We start from the raw sequence: 15,007 nt of genomic DNA on the forward strand, positions 1-15,007 counted from the left end.
AGACAGAAGAACAGTAAACGATGGAATATAATATAAATAAATATATATATATATATGTATATATATATATTACATATATATATATATATATATGTAATCCGCTGATGGACAAATGGGAACGCGTGAAACAAATGCTTTCCCAACGTTTTACGGCCACCCCCGCCGTTGGGCCCCACCTCCAACCTACCCAATTGCGGCAACCTTTTTCCGGAACCTTTAAAAGGCCTTTCTCACAGCTGCTTGACCACCACAGCGTCATCCAACCGGGCAGGCGCCACGTGCGCGACAATTTCCGCTTAACTAACGCACGTGCCACTTTGCCTACAGACGTGCACAGTGCGGTCTGAGACTTGGAGAGGAATCGTGTTGCGTGCCGTCGACCATTTCGTTTGTTTGAACGTGATTCACACCGCTGGATACGTCGGAAAGAAGCTTCTGGCGATACGTTGACGCTCGCGTCGCGTCGTCCAATAGTCCATCGACACGTGACATGAATTTGATATTAATTTCTCTGATAACATGAAGGGAATTATTGTTCTCTCTGATCACTAATTCTGTCGATGGCGTGCAAAAACAGTGATCCGATGTGATGAGAAGGTCATATTTGTATATGGATCTGAATGGCTCCTTTCATATTTGTACATGGCTATGAATGTCTAAAATGAATAATATCCGAGTAAGTCAACGAGAAGCAGAAAGCTCATTTCATATCTGCTTTTATTTATGGTAAGGATGATATTTGTCGTTTTCATTTACACTGACATAACAAGTATTGTTGACATAAGAATATCCAACCATATCAAGTACATACGTATGAGAGGCATCAGAACAGGAACAGAATAAAAATGGCTAAAAGATACAGAGGTGATCTCATGGATCTTTGCCCAGACAAAAAAATCAGTCAGCAGAGAAACACAGTAACAATTCTTCATACATACAACCAGACACTAATGCAACATAAAGAATGCAAAAAATAGATTCACATCACCAATTCTTCATGCTTTGTAGTATACACAGCACCAGCTGATGACAAATTTCAAATGAACCGATTTCCCTCAGCACTTGTAGTCTGGATTGAACGCTATAGACTCTCTGTGTATCAGCTCCTTCATCTGCTCTTCCGTGAGGGCATGTTGCTCAAAATCAAAGGAGAAAGGGTCCATGCAAGTGGGTTCATCGGCAACATCATGCAATCTCTCGAGGTATGGATGATCCAATGCTTCTTCGACTGCGCAGAAATGATGAGAAGCCAGAGTAAGCAAGCCAACTCGAAACTACGACAACATCAAGTCTTTTATTAAGTTCAGACGATATGCACTCGTGTTTATTTGCAGGACAAAGAGAAGACTCAACGATGCAGAAGCATCAAAGGCGAGGATACCTGTAATTCTCCTGGTGGGATCAAATGTGAGCATTCTTTCAACGAGATCAATGGCAACTGGATTGATATGCGGGTATAGACCTACGAACGACCGAGGAGGATACCGAGGGAGATGCCTCATGTACCTTCTTGCATCTTCACTCCGAAGAAATCCAAGCTCGGGTTCCGTTGGAGTGCCAATAATCTGAAGACAAAGAATGATGCCAGTTGGAAGTGGTAGAGGAGAACGACGTTACAATGGATTCATGGAGTAATCCATGATCTTACTACCTCCGTTATCAAACGCATCTGGTGCATGTGATCCCTTCCCGGGAACAGGGTTTGCCTGTTCATCAGCTCCATGAAGATGCAACCCACGGACCACGCATCGATGGCTGCAGTGTAGTCTGTCGAGTTCAGCAGCAACTCAGGCGCTCTGTACCATCTGGTCACCACGTACTCCGTCATGATCTCATTCTCAGAAGCAGGGCGGGCGAGACCGAAATCACAGATCTTAAGATCACAGTTTGCATTCAGCAGAAGATTGCTCGGCTTCAGATCTCGATGAATAACTTTCGCTGAATGTATGTATTTCAATCCACGAAGAATCTGATACAAAAAGTACTGCATAATTGGGGCAATAGAAAGCCATCAGTTGGACATCAGAATTGAGCGAATCAAGTTTACTTGGGTGTCGAGTCTAATTACCTGACAATGCTCCTCCGATAATTGTTGATTAGAACGGATTATATGATGAAGGTCGGTATCCATGAGCTCGGTGGCGATATAGACATCATTAAATGCTTGAGGAATCGGTGGGGGAATCACATCCCTAATTCCAATAACCTGCCGATTTGTTTGTGGAACCATTAGATCACAGTTAGTAGAGACAATATATGGCAGGCAATTACATCCTTTATCCACAGTTCTCAATGTTAAGACACTGAATGGGGCAAGCTGAAACCAGGAATAGCTCTACATTGTTACAGCAGATTTCTGTCAAGAACAGTTCAGTGGGATAACATATCAATCCTATATGCAACTCTCGAGTTCTTGCATATTTGGTAAATCTAAGACAAAAATTCTCTCGACGAATTCTGGGGATATAACAAATATGAAGTATAATTCTCTCAAAAAACCTGAGAATTAAGCTAGGTTTGCATATTATGAGTGGGTTTAAAGATATTTAGACATCACATATAACACAGAAGAAAGTAGTTATATATCTGGTCTTCTTGGCATGTTAATTGTTGTGAATTGTAGGACTGAGGTATCAAGGAATCAATTAAATCTTCTGTGAGCAGCTCTTTCATCAACCAATGTTCCACTTGCTCAACAATTGTATATTAAGAGAACTAAAATAACAGAAGAATCATTGTCAAGCTACAACAATAATAAAATCGAATGTCCTAACTATTTAGAATCAATTACATGAAACAACCTTCCAAGGTGATAGGGTTTTGGTGGCTTACGTTCTCATGGTCCAAGTGCCTGAGGAGCTTGATCTCCCGTAGCGTTCGCTTCGCGTCCATGTGGTTGTCGAAGGCGTTGGCAATTTTCTTGATGGCGACCATCTCCCCAGTTTCTGAATTCATCACCGAACTGTAACAAAGAATCAATAACAGAGTCATCAACCGATCGACGGCAGATGATCCAAATCTCCGCAGCAACAGCAGAACACGAATAGGAAAAGATGAAGTACCAGACGATCCCGTATGCGCCTCTCCCGATCGGCATAATCGGCGGGCGATACTTCGATGTAATCTCGAACAGATTGCCGAAGATGTTGTACTGCAAATACCGGCCGCCGTGCGTTAGCGCTACCGGGAAGTCGTTCGCCGGAGCTCCGTCCATGTTACACGAAGTATTATGACAGGGGAAGAGGAGGCAAGCAGCGACCGATCTCGATTGGGTTCCTCTCCGCTGCTCTCAGGGGGAAGGAAGAGAGAAGGAGAACAACGATTGAAATGGAAAAGGGGGAGAGGGAAGCCGGTGGTGGTATGGACGGATGGGATCCGCTGCGTCTCGGATCGAACGGTGGACGAGGACGTCCAGGCTCAACGGCCGATCGGTATCGGTTGTGAGCTGTGACGTCTTTTAGTTTTCTGATGGAAGATTAGAGAGGATAAGAACTTATCACCTAAATTTCCGCTTGTAATGGACGCAAACGATGACGATGAGGACACCCATATTATTAATCTAATCAACTATATATGTAACAGTATGTGACTTCGGAGTCCATCAGGGTAGCTTACAGCTCACTCCAATGTCTAAGCATATTAACCGTCCATCAGGCATGCACGACTCTGACAGCTGATCGTTGAGTAACGATTAGTAGTATTAATATCGTTCTCCCCACGAACTCAGCCTAAATGAACACACGAACAAACTTCCGTTATTGACTCGTCGAAACTTAAAGTCGGGATAACGTCTTGATGATAAGGAGGCCACATCATAGGGGAATAAAATAAAATATATTATTATAATTACTGTGCATATATATATATATATTTATTTATATATAGTCTAAAAAAAATCGTAGGTTTTTATTTTTTTATTTTCATAGTTCATTTGATTTTTACTTTACTTTATTTTTTATTTTATAAAAGACGAGATTATTTTGACCTCTGCGTGAACGCCTCTTTATCGTCATCAGTATCATCATGCTCCCATCAGCTTTACGTCTGCTCCTCTCTCGTTCTTTGCGCACGGAGCGAAGATGAGAGATAATTTTATTTTTTTAAAAAAATATTCTATCAAAATAAAACAAAAAGGGGAAGTTATACTGAAATAACTACAAACTTGAAACACACACAGTATAAACAATATGCAATTTGATTTGTTATTTTAATTTCGTGGTCTCAAGAACTCAGATCGCAAACATATCCGATAGGAACAGTGCAATGACCGACAGTAAACCATACACATGGGACCCATCGAAAGTGCATCAAACAGTGTGCCGTGCCAGAAGGCGCAGGAATTATACGCGGGTGAAACTGTGACGTGGGACCAATTGGTGCCTCCAATCAGAACGCAGGTACGTCCGAAGGGTAAGTGTTGTGTTCGGCTACCGTCCCATAGAGATGCAAAATCCGCGGGCAGCCGACAGGCCGGCCGGCTTCCGAAACCGGGGTGACGTCGTCACGAGCTCCTCGAGACAGGGCGGCGGCCGCTCGTCCGTTTCTGGCCGTCGCACGCGACCCTCGCGGCCCGAGGAGCTGCGCTGGCGCTGCTCCCGCTGCACCCCTCCGACTTCCGACCCTTTTGCTTCCTTGGGACGCAACCTCAGTGGCAGGGGCGAGCAAGCGTCTGTGGCCCACCGCCGGCTCCACTCACGAGGCCGTCGCACTGTAACCTCTGCTGGCTGCTCTCTTGCGGCCTCCGCCACCCCACGAGCACCTCGTTGATCTGACGGCTGGGACAACTCCCCGTCATGTTCGTCCCATTCGACGACAAGCGATGGGTGCTGCTCCACCTCCACGTCGTTTGTCTCCTTGCCGGATAAGTTGGTATCCCACTGCTCTGACCAAAGCGTCCAAGTTTGACCGGTCAACATACCACGTGAGCTCATGAACTAGAGAGAGAGTGTGATGGATCATCAAGAGCTCCAACTCAAGCTCAGGTAGAAACCGGCTTGGCCTTGGAGAGGCCTTCCGTTGGAGGCGCCATGAAACGTGTCCATGTTTGCGTGTCCATGGAAGAATAATCAGATATATATATATATATATATATTCTCTCTCACGTCCCCTCCGCCCCTATGCTTGTGCGAGGAAGGGTGTTCGTCCTTCCACTGGGCTTTACTTCAGATCTTTAAATAGTTTTAGCGAGCTAGAAATCTATGAAGGTGTCTAGTGCAAATCACCAGGTACGATTCATCTCTCTCTCTGTCTCACACGACGGTGTTCCTTCTTTGTTTTACCTCCTGATCTTTCAGATATTAACTGAGCGGAGAGTGTCTCTATCTGATTTGGATGTTCTCGAGAAGGGGTCTCCATGACTTTTAACTCTATCGATTGTTCCTCCTGTCATACTTGTATCGTAGTGGATACCGTAACGCTGGAGTTCGTGGCTTGATCTCTCACAGGTAGCCATGGCGAGCTTTCCGCTGGAAGAAGTACTCGGTGGACTTTCAAAGGCAGAGCAGCAGGAGGGGAAGGTCAGACCACAACCAGAGCAATCCATAAAGTGCCCCAGGTGCGAGTCCACCAACACCAAGTTCTGCTACTACAACAACTACAGCCTCGCCCAGCCCAGGTACTTCTGCAAGGGCTGCCGGAGGTACTGGACCAAAGGAGGCACTCTAAGAAACGTCCCAATTGGCGGCGGCTGCAGAAAGAACAAGAAGTCTTCTTCCTCCAAGAGGCTACAAGACCAATCCTTCCCCGCTAACCCCATCACATCACTGGCTTCCAGTTCTGCGCTACCACCATTCCTAGCTTATGATCCAAATGATCTGATCCTGGCATTTGCAAAGCTCCAGGAAGCTCACCGCAACGCTGGGAATTTACTGGATGACCATGAGACTGCCCTTCACGGAGACTCTATCCCCGAACCTGGTCGTGTTCCTGATGGTCTCGGAGAACCCGCAGAGTTCCTTGACTTTCAGAAGACTGGTACCACTGATCCGACTGGCTTCCACAACCTCCACTGTGGGTATAGTGGCATCGGCGATGTCTATCAGGGTCTGGGTTTGCCTTTTGATGCAGGCCTGGGTGGAGAAACAACATCATCAACAGCAGCAGCAGCTACAACTGTGACTGCTAATCAAGTCTGCTGCAAGGTATTGAACGGATCGGAGGATGATACGATGTCGATGGGTATGCAGTGGCAGGTTGGCGAGGATCTCAACATGGCTTCGGACTCCGGACGAGATCATCACTGGAACGAGGTTGGCTCAGCTTGGCATGGTCTCATCAACAGCTCCCTCTTGTAGACATCCGAAAACATGCTTAGATCAAATGTTAGGTCCTCTCCTGTACGTGAAATTACAGCATCTAATGGCTCCTCTTTTTGTTTCTCCTGAGTGTTGATAGGATAAATATAGTGGGAATCGGAGGATGGATAACTTCATCTTTGCATGTTGGAAGGTAAAGGTGGTGGAGTTGTAGTATCGGATCCGATAATACCGCACAAAATCTAAGATTTCAGTGTCTCCGAGGCCGGCAACAAATCTTAGTGACGTGACTGAGAGTTATAGTTTGTCTGTGTGCGGTGGGGTGATTTCCCGTGCATGGCCGGATGGGAGTATGTGGGCTGTCCGTCTCATACCATCTCGCTGCCATTTTGTTCCGAGCACACTTTACGTCTATTAATAATGATTCAGCCTTCATGAAGTATGGATCCTAAATTGAGTAATTTAGGATCCTAAATTAAGGAAAAATATATAATATATAATATTTTACATATCATGTAATTGACATCTTAACATCATATACATTATGATTGATATATAGATATGGTGTTACGGATTCGATGTATCATGATCTTATTCGATGTATGTTATGTGTTCCATATTCGATGTATCATGAGTGTGTTTCATGCGATAAGAGTCGGACAAGTAAAGTGACTGAGATCGATAAAAGACTAATAAAAATAAGAAAAACTTAGCCAACTCGGAATATAATAATTCAAAATTAACTTAACGGACACTTTCATCAATTATTATTTTAAAGATAAATTAATGGCGGGTTTCACGGGACGAATGTTCCCGCTCAAACTCATCGGGCAATGGTAACTGCACCCGCATCGTGCGACGCCATCCACTTGTCAAGTAGCGTATACGTGACGATAAGCGAGGTGTTACTTAACATGAAGCTGTGTGCTATATATGTGCGTAACGAACCCCTCTTCCGATTCTCGCGTTTGAATCATGGAGGGGCTCCCTGCGATTGATTCTCGATGGAGGACGATCTCCCCTTCCCCTTTTCTTCCGGCGGTTCAATCTGTTCGAAATCCATAGGTACTTTTTGCTTCCGATCTATCTGTGAATCCTACTGCGATTTCTGGTATTCGATCTGTTCCGTTTCATCTTGCTGATTGAATGGGCGATTTATTGGATCGATGGTTTTGAGTTATTTTGATTGAATTGTTTAAGTAGTCTTCCCTTCAATCGTTCTGTCTCTGCGTTTGGAACATGGAGATGCTCTCTCCGACTGATACGTTGTCGCATTCTCCTTTCCTTGCGGCGAGTTCATCGACTCCAGATCTTTAGGTACTCTTTGTTTCCGATCTATCTGCGAATCCTACTGCGATTTCATGGATCGGTAGTTTTGGGTTATGTTGATTGATTTGTTTTAAGTATTCTTGCGTCAGATCGCTTCAATCTCTCTCTCTCTCTCTCTCTCTCTCTCTCTCTCTCGCTGCATCTGAACCATGGAGACGCTCTCTGGGATTGGGATCGGTACATCGCCCGATGACGATTTCCCCTTCTCCTTTTGTGGCGGTTTCATCGATTCAGTATCTTTGGGGGGTTTTTTTTTTTTAATTTTCCGATCTATCTATGGTACCTACTGTGACTCCTGGATAGTTTTTTTCGTTCTATGTTATCTAGTTGATTAAATGGGTGGTTTCTTGGATTTCAGGTTTTGGGCTATTTCGATCGACTTGGTTTAAGTATTCTACTGTGACTTGTTTTTGATTGGACTGTTTTTTATTTTCTTGCGTCCTCTCTGGGATTTGCTTTCTTTCTGCAGGTTTCACCGATTCGGGATCTTCAGCTTTGTTCCATCCATGGCATCCCTTTTTTTTCCCTTTATCTATTCATGAATGTTTCTGCTCTTGAGGCCATTTGAATGTTGTTTTCCTTTTTTTAGTTTTTACGTCGTTGAATTAATGGGTGATTTTTTTTTGTATCTGGTGTATTCTTTTCGATGGCTTGTTCTTCTTATTATTGCAGCAGACGGTATGAAATATACTGTTTATCCAAGATTTGGATATCAATAGTCACTTTTATCTCTACGATTTTAGTTATGAACAGTCCTAAATAAATCTTCTAATCTCACTTATTGATTATTATGACGTTCACAGGTAACTTCAATGCCATACCATTGAACTCACGCTGTTCTATTCTGTTGTTTATTTGTTACTACTGCATTCTGAACTAAATATATATATTTTATTTTCCTCAGTTTAATGATGACATCATGCACTGAAATATAATGCCAGTTTATTTGTTACTACTGCGTTCTGAACTAAAGTTGGTTGGTCGTTTCCTATACTGACTACATCTTTCTGTCAAGAACTTTCTGATCTCCTTGTCTTCCCCATTTGAAGTATCACGGAAAAACAATCTTCGAGGAACCTTTTATGTATGTATTCACTAAAGTAGTTTCTGAATCATCTTAAGTTGATCTAATCAGAATATTATGATTCCTAGTGTAACCCACTTTTCGATGGAAAAGTTTTCTTTTGTCGAGGCATGAACACAGGCTCTGATTCAACATGGTTTGATGCCAATATATGAAATTAAAAAATGATTTGCTCCTTGTGTCCTGAACTGAATGTTGCATGCTCATGGTTGGTTTTTGGTAAAGAGGCACTTTTCGTATCAGCTTTGGGACTTAGGCATTCTAAGACTAGAATGTTGTTATGGGAAAAGGCAAAAAAAAAACTATATAATGCGATTGTTTTTCTACCAAGTTGTTGGCATGGAGATGATCTAGCTGCACCAATCTAATATCGAAAGGTTCTAAATATATTCCATCTTTCATATTTTGGCTTGGTAAAAAATTAGAAAGATATCCATAACTTTTACCTTCATCTTTTCAACATTCACATAATGATTCAAAGATTCTTTCCTATATTTGTTCCTCAGTTCAATGTCCATGTCTAGCACTTGTCCTCGTCTTCAGAATTCGATTACATTTGAAGGAAATATCCAAATAAGAAGCAACACTGATTAACTAAAATATATTGATTCAGAGGGTTCATTGAGTGTGTGGGTGTGTGTGTGTGTGTGTGTGTGTGTGTGTGTATATATATATATATATATATATATATACTCATTGACTTGAGATTAAGATTAGCATTTGGGTGTACATAGTTTCAAAGTAGGCTATGAGAGTGGACTTGATATTAGGGATTATAATAAATTTAACCATTGTATGAGGTCATGATATTTGATTTCAGGATTGGAGTTAGATGGAAATGTAAAGAATGTTAGAATCAGTATACAGGATAAGTTAGATTGAGCTTAGAGTGATACCATGCCGGAAATGGGGATTGAGCTTAGAGTTGACTGCTCAGCATGGTGTGCTAGTCAATCCTGCATTAAGATATGCTGTAAATATTGGGATCCGTTTGTTTCTTGATTTTCTGCGCTGTTGACCGCCTAGTTCATGCGGAGGAAAAGAGAGCAGCATAGGCTACGGGACAGACCTGGGAGGCTCTTGCGCGGGTACGTTTTTGATGGAGTGGGAGGCATGTTCTTTTTATTTTTAGGGGTTGGTTCTAAATTTTTACAAAATGCCACTTGACTTTTGCTTTGATGCTGCTTTGCGGTAGCGTTCGACGGAGCAATTCTAGCACCATCCAACCCTGAACAAAGTTGCCTGAAAGACTGTCCTTCAGCAAAAACAACTATTGTCACATAATTTTGAGTAATGTATTGTTGCATTAATATAAAACAAAAACAGTTACAACCCTTTGCCTATAAATATGTTTGAAAACAAAAGGGGCAAAGATTGCTTCCTATATACCTTTTTTTGTAAAGGCATAAACGCCATCTATACTTATTGCAAACATGCTCATCCTCTATCACTATACTGATACAGAGGAGGATCCATCGAGGTTTACAGTAAAAGAACAGGGTGGGGTAACATCCCAACCCCAATGAAGGCATTTGCCACCGGATCATGAGGAGCACAACTATCGTCCTGCCCCCTCGAAACACCTTATTTGTTGCGCTTTTTAGATTCACTGTAAAGGACGACACCAATGATTGTAAGCGTGTAGCCAGCCATCCCTGTAAAGGACACTGGGTTCCTGAATATCATAATTGAGATGACGACAGCCACTGCCCCTTTCGCATTTCCAAGAACCTTGAAAAAATTTAAAATTTAAAATTACACATCATTTGGTCAGCAAAATAACACCAAAGAACATAATAAAAGTTTCAAATAATTTAGAACATTTATTAAAATCTTACTTCCTAATTCAGAATGGTAATTAAAAAAACATTAAGAAGATGCACACAAGAAAAGTATTTTAATCAGTCTACTATTTGGTAACCTCCATTCTTTCTAAAAATAAATTTCCTGAAGCATCCCCCCCCCCCCAACCGATCAACAACACTGGTACATAACGTGGGAAGAGCGATGCATCAATTGAAGACAAGGGCATAGATTACTAGGTTCTTCAGAATCTTCACAATTTGGTACAATGTCAATTTGAGGAAGATGTTGGAAGTAGGATTTAACCTCAGGGAGGGCGGCCAAGATTTGACAAAGTGAATTTAATAAATCAAATACTTTATTGAAAAATAAACATAAAAAAAGTAATGCAGCTTACCTGAAGGGTCAAAGCACTGGTATGTTTTGTGACCAGGAAATTGGTCAGGTTCACAAAATATGCCAACGAAGAATTAAACAGGAGGTACCAAATAATCTTGAAGTCTTCTCTAGCAAGTGCCAGTGTTATTCCAACCACATTCTCCTCCATTATAATTGTTGCAGGAAGGAGAAAAATTACTGCTATTGGAGCCATATATAGGAGGAGATTCATAGAGTTAAGCTTTTCCCTGGCAGCAACGCATGCAAAAACAAAAAACAAAAAAAAAGACATGAACATATGTACATATTCTCAAAGTCTCAGCCATATCAACTTGAACAATGAAATGGTAGAAACAAACTAGAAAAAGTTCAACCAAGGATTTTTGCCACACTAATAACTCAATTGTATATCTTAATGGAGAAAAGAAATAAATAACTCACCCTTCAGAAGCCATCAAAATTCCTTGCAACACTGACTTGAGTGCCCTAGCAGCAGTGGCACCAATGCACATAATAAAACCAAACAAATGAAAACTTGGCTCCCCCTACATAAAGTTGAACCGTTAGGGTGTCAGTTTTCACATCTTCCAATCTTTAATTTAGCAAATAAAATAATATTAGGTGTATAAAACACATGTCGAACTAATCCTTTGCACAACCATTGGCATATTCTACAAATAACTCAGGTCCCTGCATCATAGAGGTTGAATAGTTATCAGGTAGCATAAATGTCTAGCATCTGCTGTCATATGAGGTCAAAGCAAAATATTACTAGAAGAGAAATGAAACCTAGCAAAAACAAGACATAGTATTATAAAGGAAAAAAACATAGCTGCCAGCTTCCTACCATGTCAATCAAAAGCTTAGAAGAAGCTTAATGTTAGTTCAACAGAAACACACACCTAGTGAAGCTCAGACACACAGAAAGATTCTAATTAACAACAGTGAAAGGAATCCAACTGAATAATCTTCTTTCAGACGACGAGTAGCTGAGTCACAGCAAACCTACATATTTCAATGTGAGTCGATCCAATAAATAAAGGTAGATTTAACAATCTCAAGGAAAATTGGTCAACCATCAGAAAAGTATTGTCACACTTTCATGCACGTCAATCTTTGGATAGAAAAAGCTGATCAAGAGACTTAAAGCTCTGTAGGAGGAACCGAGAAAGATATCCCATTGATCATGGAGAACATGTTCGTCTTAGAACTTGCTACACTGACAGATGAGGGGATTAAACATACATAAGATGGAAACAATTACAAAAATCAAAGTCATCTTAACAGGAACTCATAACACTTGTTTATCAAACCATGATTGAAACATCTAATTATGAATTATTGTAAAATATAAGACATGAATGGCAATTTTCTTCCTATTCCTACACAGAAATAATCCAGAAATATACAATTCAGGCTGACTGCGCCATCTATGTATAATATCTGCTGGAAGATGAAATAATCAAAATTGTATATGATTCCATCATTCTTGAAATGGCAAATCTCATTAGAGAATTGCATAGAACAGTAACTGTCGATCAGAATCTTCTTTTTCTGGATCCATAACTTTTAACTAAAAGATGCAACCCAATTGCTGAATTATGGAATTTATTTTATTAGGTCAAAGAGCAGATGCAATCAACAAACATGAAACTATTCCCATCCTAATGTGACCAAGAAAGCTCACCCCGCTGGCAATAATAACACCCGTGACGACAGGTATGAGGGTGATGTACGTGATCCACGACTCCCGCCGGAGTGTCATGAGGTAAGCAAACACGGCGGTGAAGAAGGGTGTGGTGGCGCCAACGGCCTGGTTGAACGAGACGGGGAGGTAGCGGAGCGAGATGTTCCCGCTGACCACCGACGCGCAGAACACGAGGCTGAGTGCGGAGATCTTGAGGAACTGGACGCGGGACCGGACGGACTGCATCGGCACGAGCTTGAGCCACGCGATGGCGGCGTAGCTCAGGAGGGAGCAGGCCGTCATGTGGCACATGGTGAGGAAGATGGGGTACTTGAACCCGTAGTTGCTCAGCAGGTACTTGTTGAGGAGGAGCACCCCGATGTTGGAGGAGTACCATGAAGCGACGAGCCCGACGGTGAAGAACCGGCCGTTCGCCAGCGCCGTCGACAAGGCCGCCTTTGAGCTCATCTCCTCCGCTTCTTCTCGGTCGCTGCTCCTCCTGCGGGGATCCGGCGAGTGACGGCGAGGAGATCGGCGGACCTACGCCGAGATGCGGAGATCGACGCAGAAGGATCGTCGATCCTCGGATGGATCCCGGCCGATCCGATCTGTTCTTGGAACTCGCAGACAGAGAAGGGGCGGGTGGAGAATTGGGACCAGGGTTAAGGCTTCGGGAGATGGGGAAGAGAGGTGGATCTGAGAGAGGCTAGAGAATGCCTCGCTATTTTATTTGAGAACGAGAAGAAGCGAAGCGAGATGGTGATGGCGAATAATGAAAGGGGAAGGCGACGACTCCGTCCATCGACATGGAGCTCTCAAATGTGCAAAGCTTCCTTCAATTCTCTAAAGTCTCAAATCTCAGCGGTTCCAACAAAATATAGTAAGACAATCCTACCCCTATGCCGGCGCATTATTTTCTTTGGTTATATGATCCATTGAGTGGGATCTAATTGTCTTTCTACAAGTCAGATTATTTTTTGCCTGTTAAAAAAGATCGAAGGATGAATGAGATAAATTATATATGTCTCCACCTTCCTAATTGATATACGCCAATTTGGACCTTTCACTCACTTCGCCGGACCAAACACATGGAAACATTCCCACTCTTCCTATAAGGTCTTCCTATTGCATACTGGTAATAAATACAAAAAAAAAAATAACTTTTAATTTCGTAATTAATGACCAGCAATGCCTTCTCAGTTTAATTTCGTAATAACTGTCCAGAGATGCAGCATTGGGTTGGTTTGCTTTATGATAAGTGTTGCTGTCATTATAGGGTTTATCTTTTAGATCTTCCATCGATGTCCATTATATCTAAAGACTTAAAGACATAATATGCCCAATAAAAGTTACCTGGTAGGAAACATTAGAACTGGAATCCCTCGTCGTGCTGGTATCAAATTGAGATGATCCCGTGATTCCCTCCCGGCGGACCATTTCCGGGCCTGAGAAGAGAGTACATGATCAGACAGACACACTGTCCCATGGCATTATCACATATTGATTGCAATACGATTGCAGCAACGGATGAGACTCAGATCTAATAATAGCTATATGAGAGGGCAGAGAAACACCGACGGAAACACACATAAACATACCTGGTGCTTCGATCGAACCAGGCGGCGATTCCACCACTCCTCCCTCAAGAGCCCTCCTCCGCCCTTCTTATTGCGACGTAATGGTGACCACCTTCCTCGGAGCGCATAGTTATCACCCACCTACGGCACCACGTTCATCGGCTATGAGATCCATCCGATAAGCATGACGGGAACAAGAAAACAGCAGATCGAAATGGTCACTGATTACACTAACTATGACATCGAGATCTCAACCAAGACACGGGACCATTTCGATAGCAGTGGCAAGAAAACATCACGATCTAGGCATTGGTGAGAGCGCTTTCCTCATGATCCACTATCTCCGGCTACGATCGCCGCTTTCATGGCTCCGGCCGCCTTCTCCGGGCCCTCATCCTCCGCTGCTCGCCGCCAGAACCCTAGATGCATTCGAAGATAGCGAAAAGAATTCCAAGATCGTTCGAGGAGAAAGAAGTCGGTGCCGGTGGCGGAAACACGAGAGAAGAGAGGACGATTCCTACCTCTTACTTTCTTGACTCGTCTCGATTAGGCGCGCGGGCGGCGTCGAGAGAGTCAGATCGGACGTTGCAGACGAACGGGGGACGGACATTGGGAGAGGACGAGTCTTTATCGCGTTATATTTATAGAGGCAGCAGTGCGGCTCTCTAACAAATCACCCCGGACAACAAAAGAAAAGAAAGGGTGATAATATTACATCAATTAAACATATATATAATTTGATCCTCATCAAATAGAAGACGATTTAAGTAGGCGGTCAACTCACCATAAGAAAGAATGTCGATAAGCCCGAGTCGAAAGCACCAAATCGTTGAACACATATATAACAAGATACATACGCAAACATACGATGAGACAAAAGCATGACCATTTTAAG

General features: G+C 42.7%; 3 protein-coding genes across 4 annotated transcripts; 1 reads left to right on the forward strand and 2 right to left on the reverse strand.

Moving 5' to 3' along the window:
• Positions 1 to 816: 816 nt before the first annotated feature.
• LOC135592478 (mitogen-activated protein kinase 5-like) lies at positions 817 to 3,507 on the reverse strand. Its single transcript, XM_065081952.1, has 6 exons — positions 3,063 to 3,507; positions 2,833 to 2,962; positions 2,069 to 2,206; positions 1,652 to 1,984; positions 1,382 to 1,565; positions 817 to 1,228 (listed from the first exon to the last, which is right to left on the reverse strand). Exons 1-6 carry the CDS (start codon positions 3,212 to 3,214, stop codon positions 1,056 to 1,058), a joined length of 1,110 nt encoding a protein of 369 aa, XP_064938024.1. The 5' UTR covers positions 3,215 to 3,507; the 3' UTR covers positions 817 to 1,055.
• Positions 3,508 to 5,079: 1,572 nt separating this feature from the next.
• On the forward strand, positions 5,080 to 6,377 carry LOC135594198 (dof zinc finger protein DOF1.6-like). Its single transcript, XM_065084608.1, has 2 exons — positions 5,080 to 5,225; positions 5,445 to 6,377. Exons 1-2 carry the CDS (start codon positions 5,199 to 5,201, stop codon positions 6,291 to 6,293), a joined length of 876 nt encoding a protein of 291 aa, XP_064940680.1. The 5' UTR covers positions 5,080 to 5,198; the 3' UTR covers positions 6,294 to 6,377.
• Positions 6,378 to 9,923: 3,546 nt separating this feature from the next.
• Positions 9,924 to 14,788, reverse strand: LOC108951270 (probable sugar phosphate/phosphate translocator At3g11320). 2 transcript variants are annotated; one of them, XM_065081955.1, is made up of 8 exons: positions 14,634 to 14,788; positions 14,348 to 14,531; positions 14,134 to 14,253; positions 13,889 to 13,980; positions 12,536 to 13,516; positions 11,290 to 11,393; positions 10,868 to 11,096; positions 9,924 to 10,398 (listed from the first exon to the last, which is right to left on the reverse strand). In XM_065081955.1, exons 5-8 carry the CDS (start codon positions 13,001 to 13,003, stop codon positions 10,252 to 10,254), a joined length of 948 nt encoding a protein of 315 aa, XP_064938027.1. In that variant the 5' UTR covers positions 13,004 to 13,516; positions 13,889 to 13,980; positions 14,134 to 14,253; positions 14,348 to 14,531; positions 14,634 to 14,788; the 3' UTR covers positions 9,924 to 10,251. The 2 variants fall into 2 exon arrangements, with proteins under 2 accessions (XP_064938027.1, XP_064938028.1); XM_065081956.1 differs by lacking the exons at positions 13,889 to 13,980; positions 14,134 to 14,253; positions 14,348 to 14,531; positions 14,634 to 14,788 and having other exon boundaries at positions 12,536 to 13,835.
• Positions 14,789 to 15,007: the final 219 nt, after the last annotated feature.

The sequence above is a fragment of the Musa acuminata genome, chromosome BXJ1-9, assembly GCF_036884655.1.
Source record: "Musa acuminata AAA Group cultivar baxijiao chromosome BXJ1-9, Cavendish_Baxijiao_AAA, whole genome shotgun sequence".
Classification (NCBI taxonomy): Eukaryota; Viridiplantae; Streptophyta; class Magnoliopsida; order Zingiberales; family Musaceae; genus Musa; species Musa acuminata.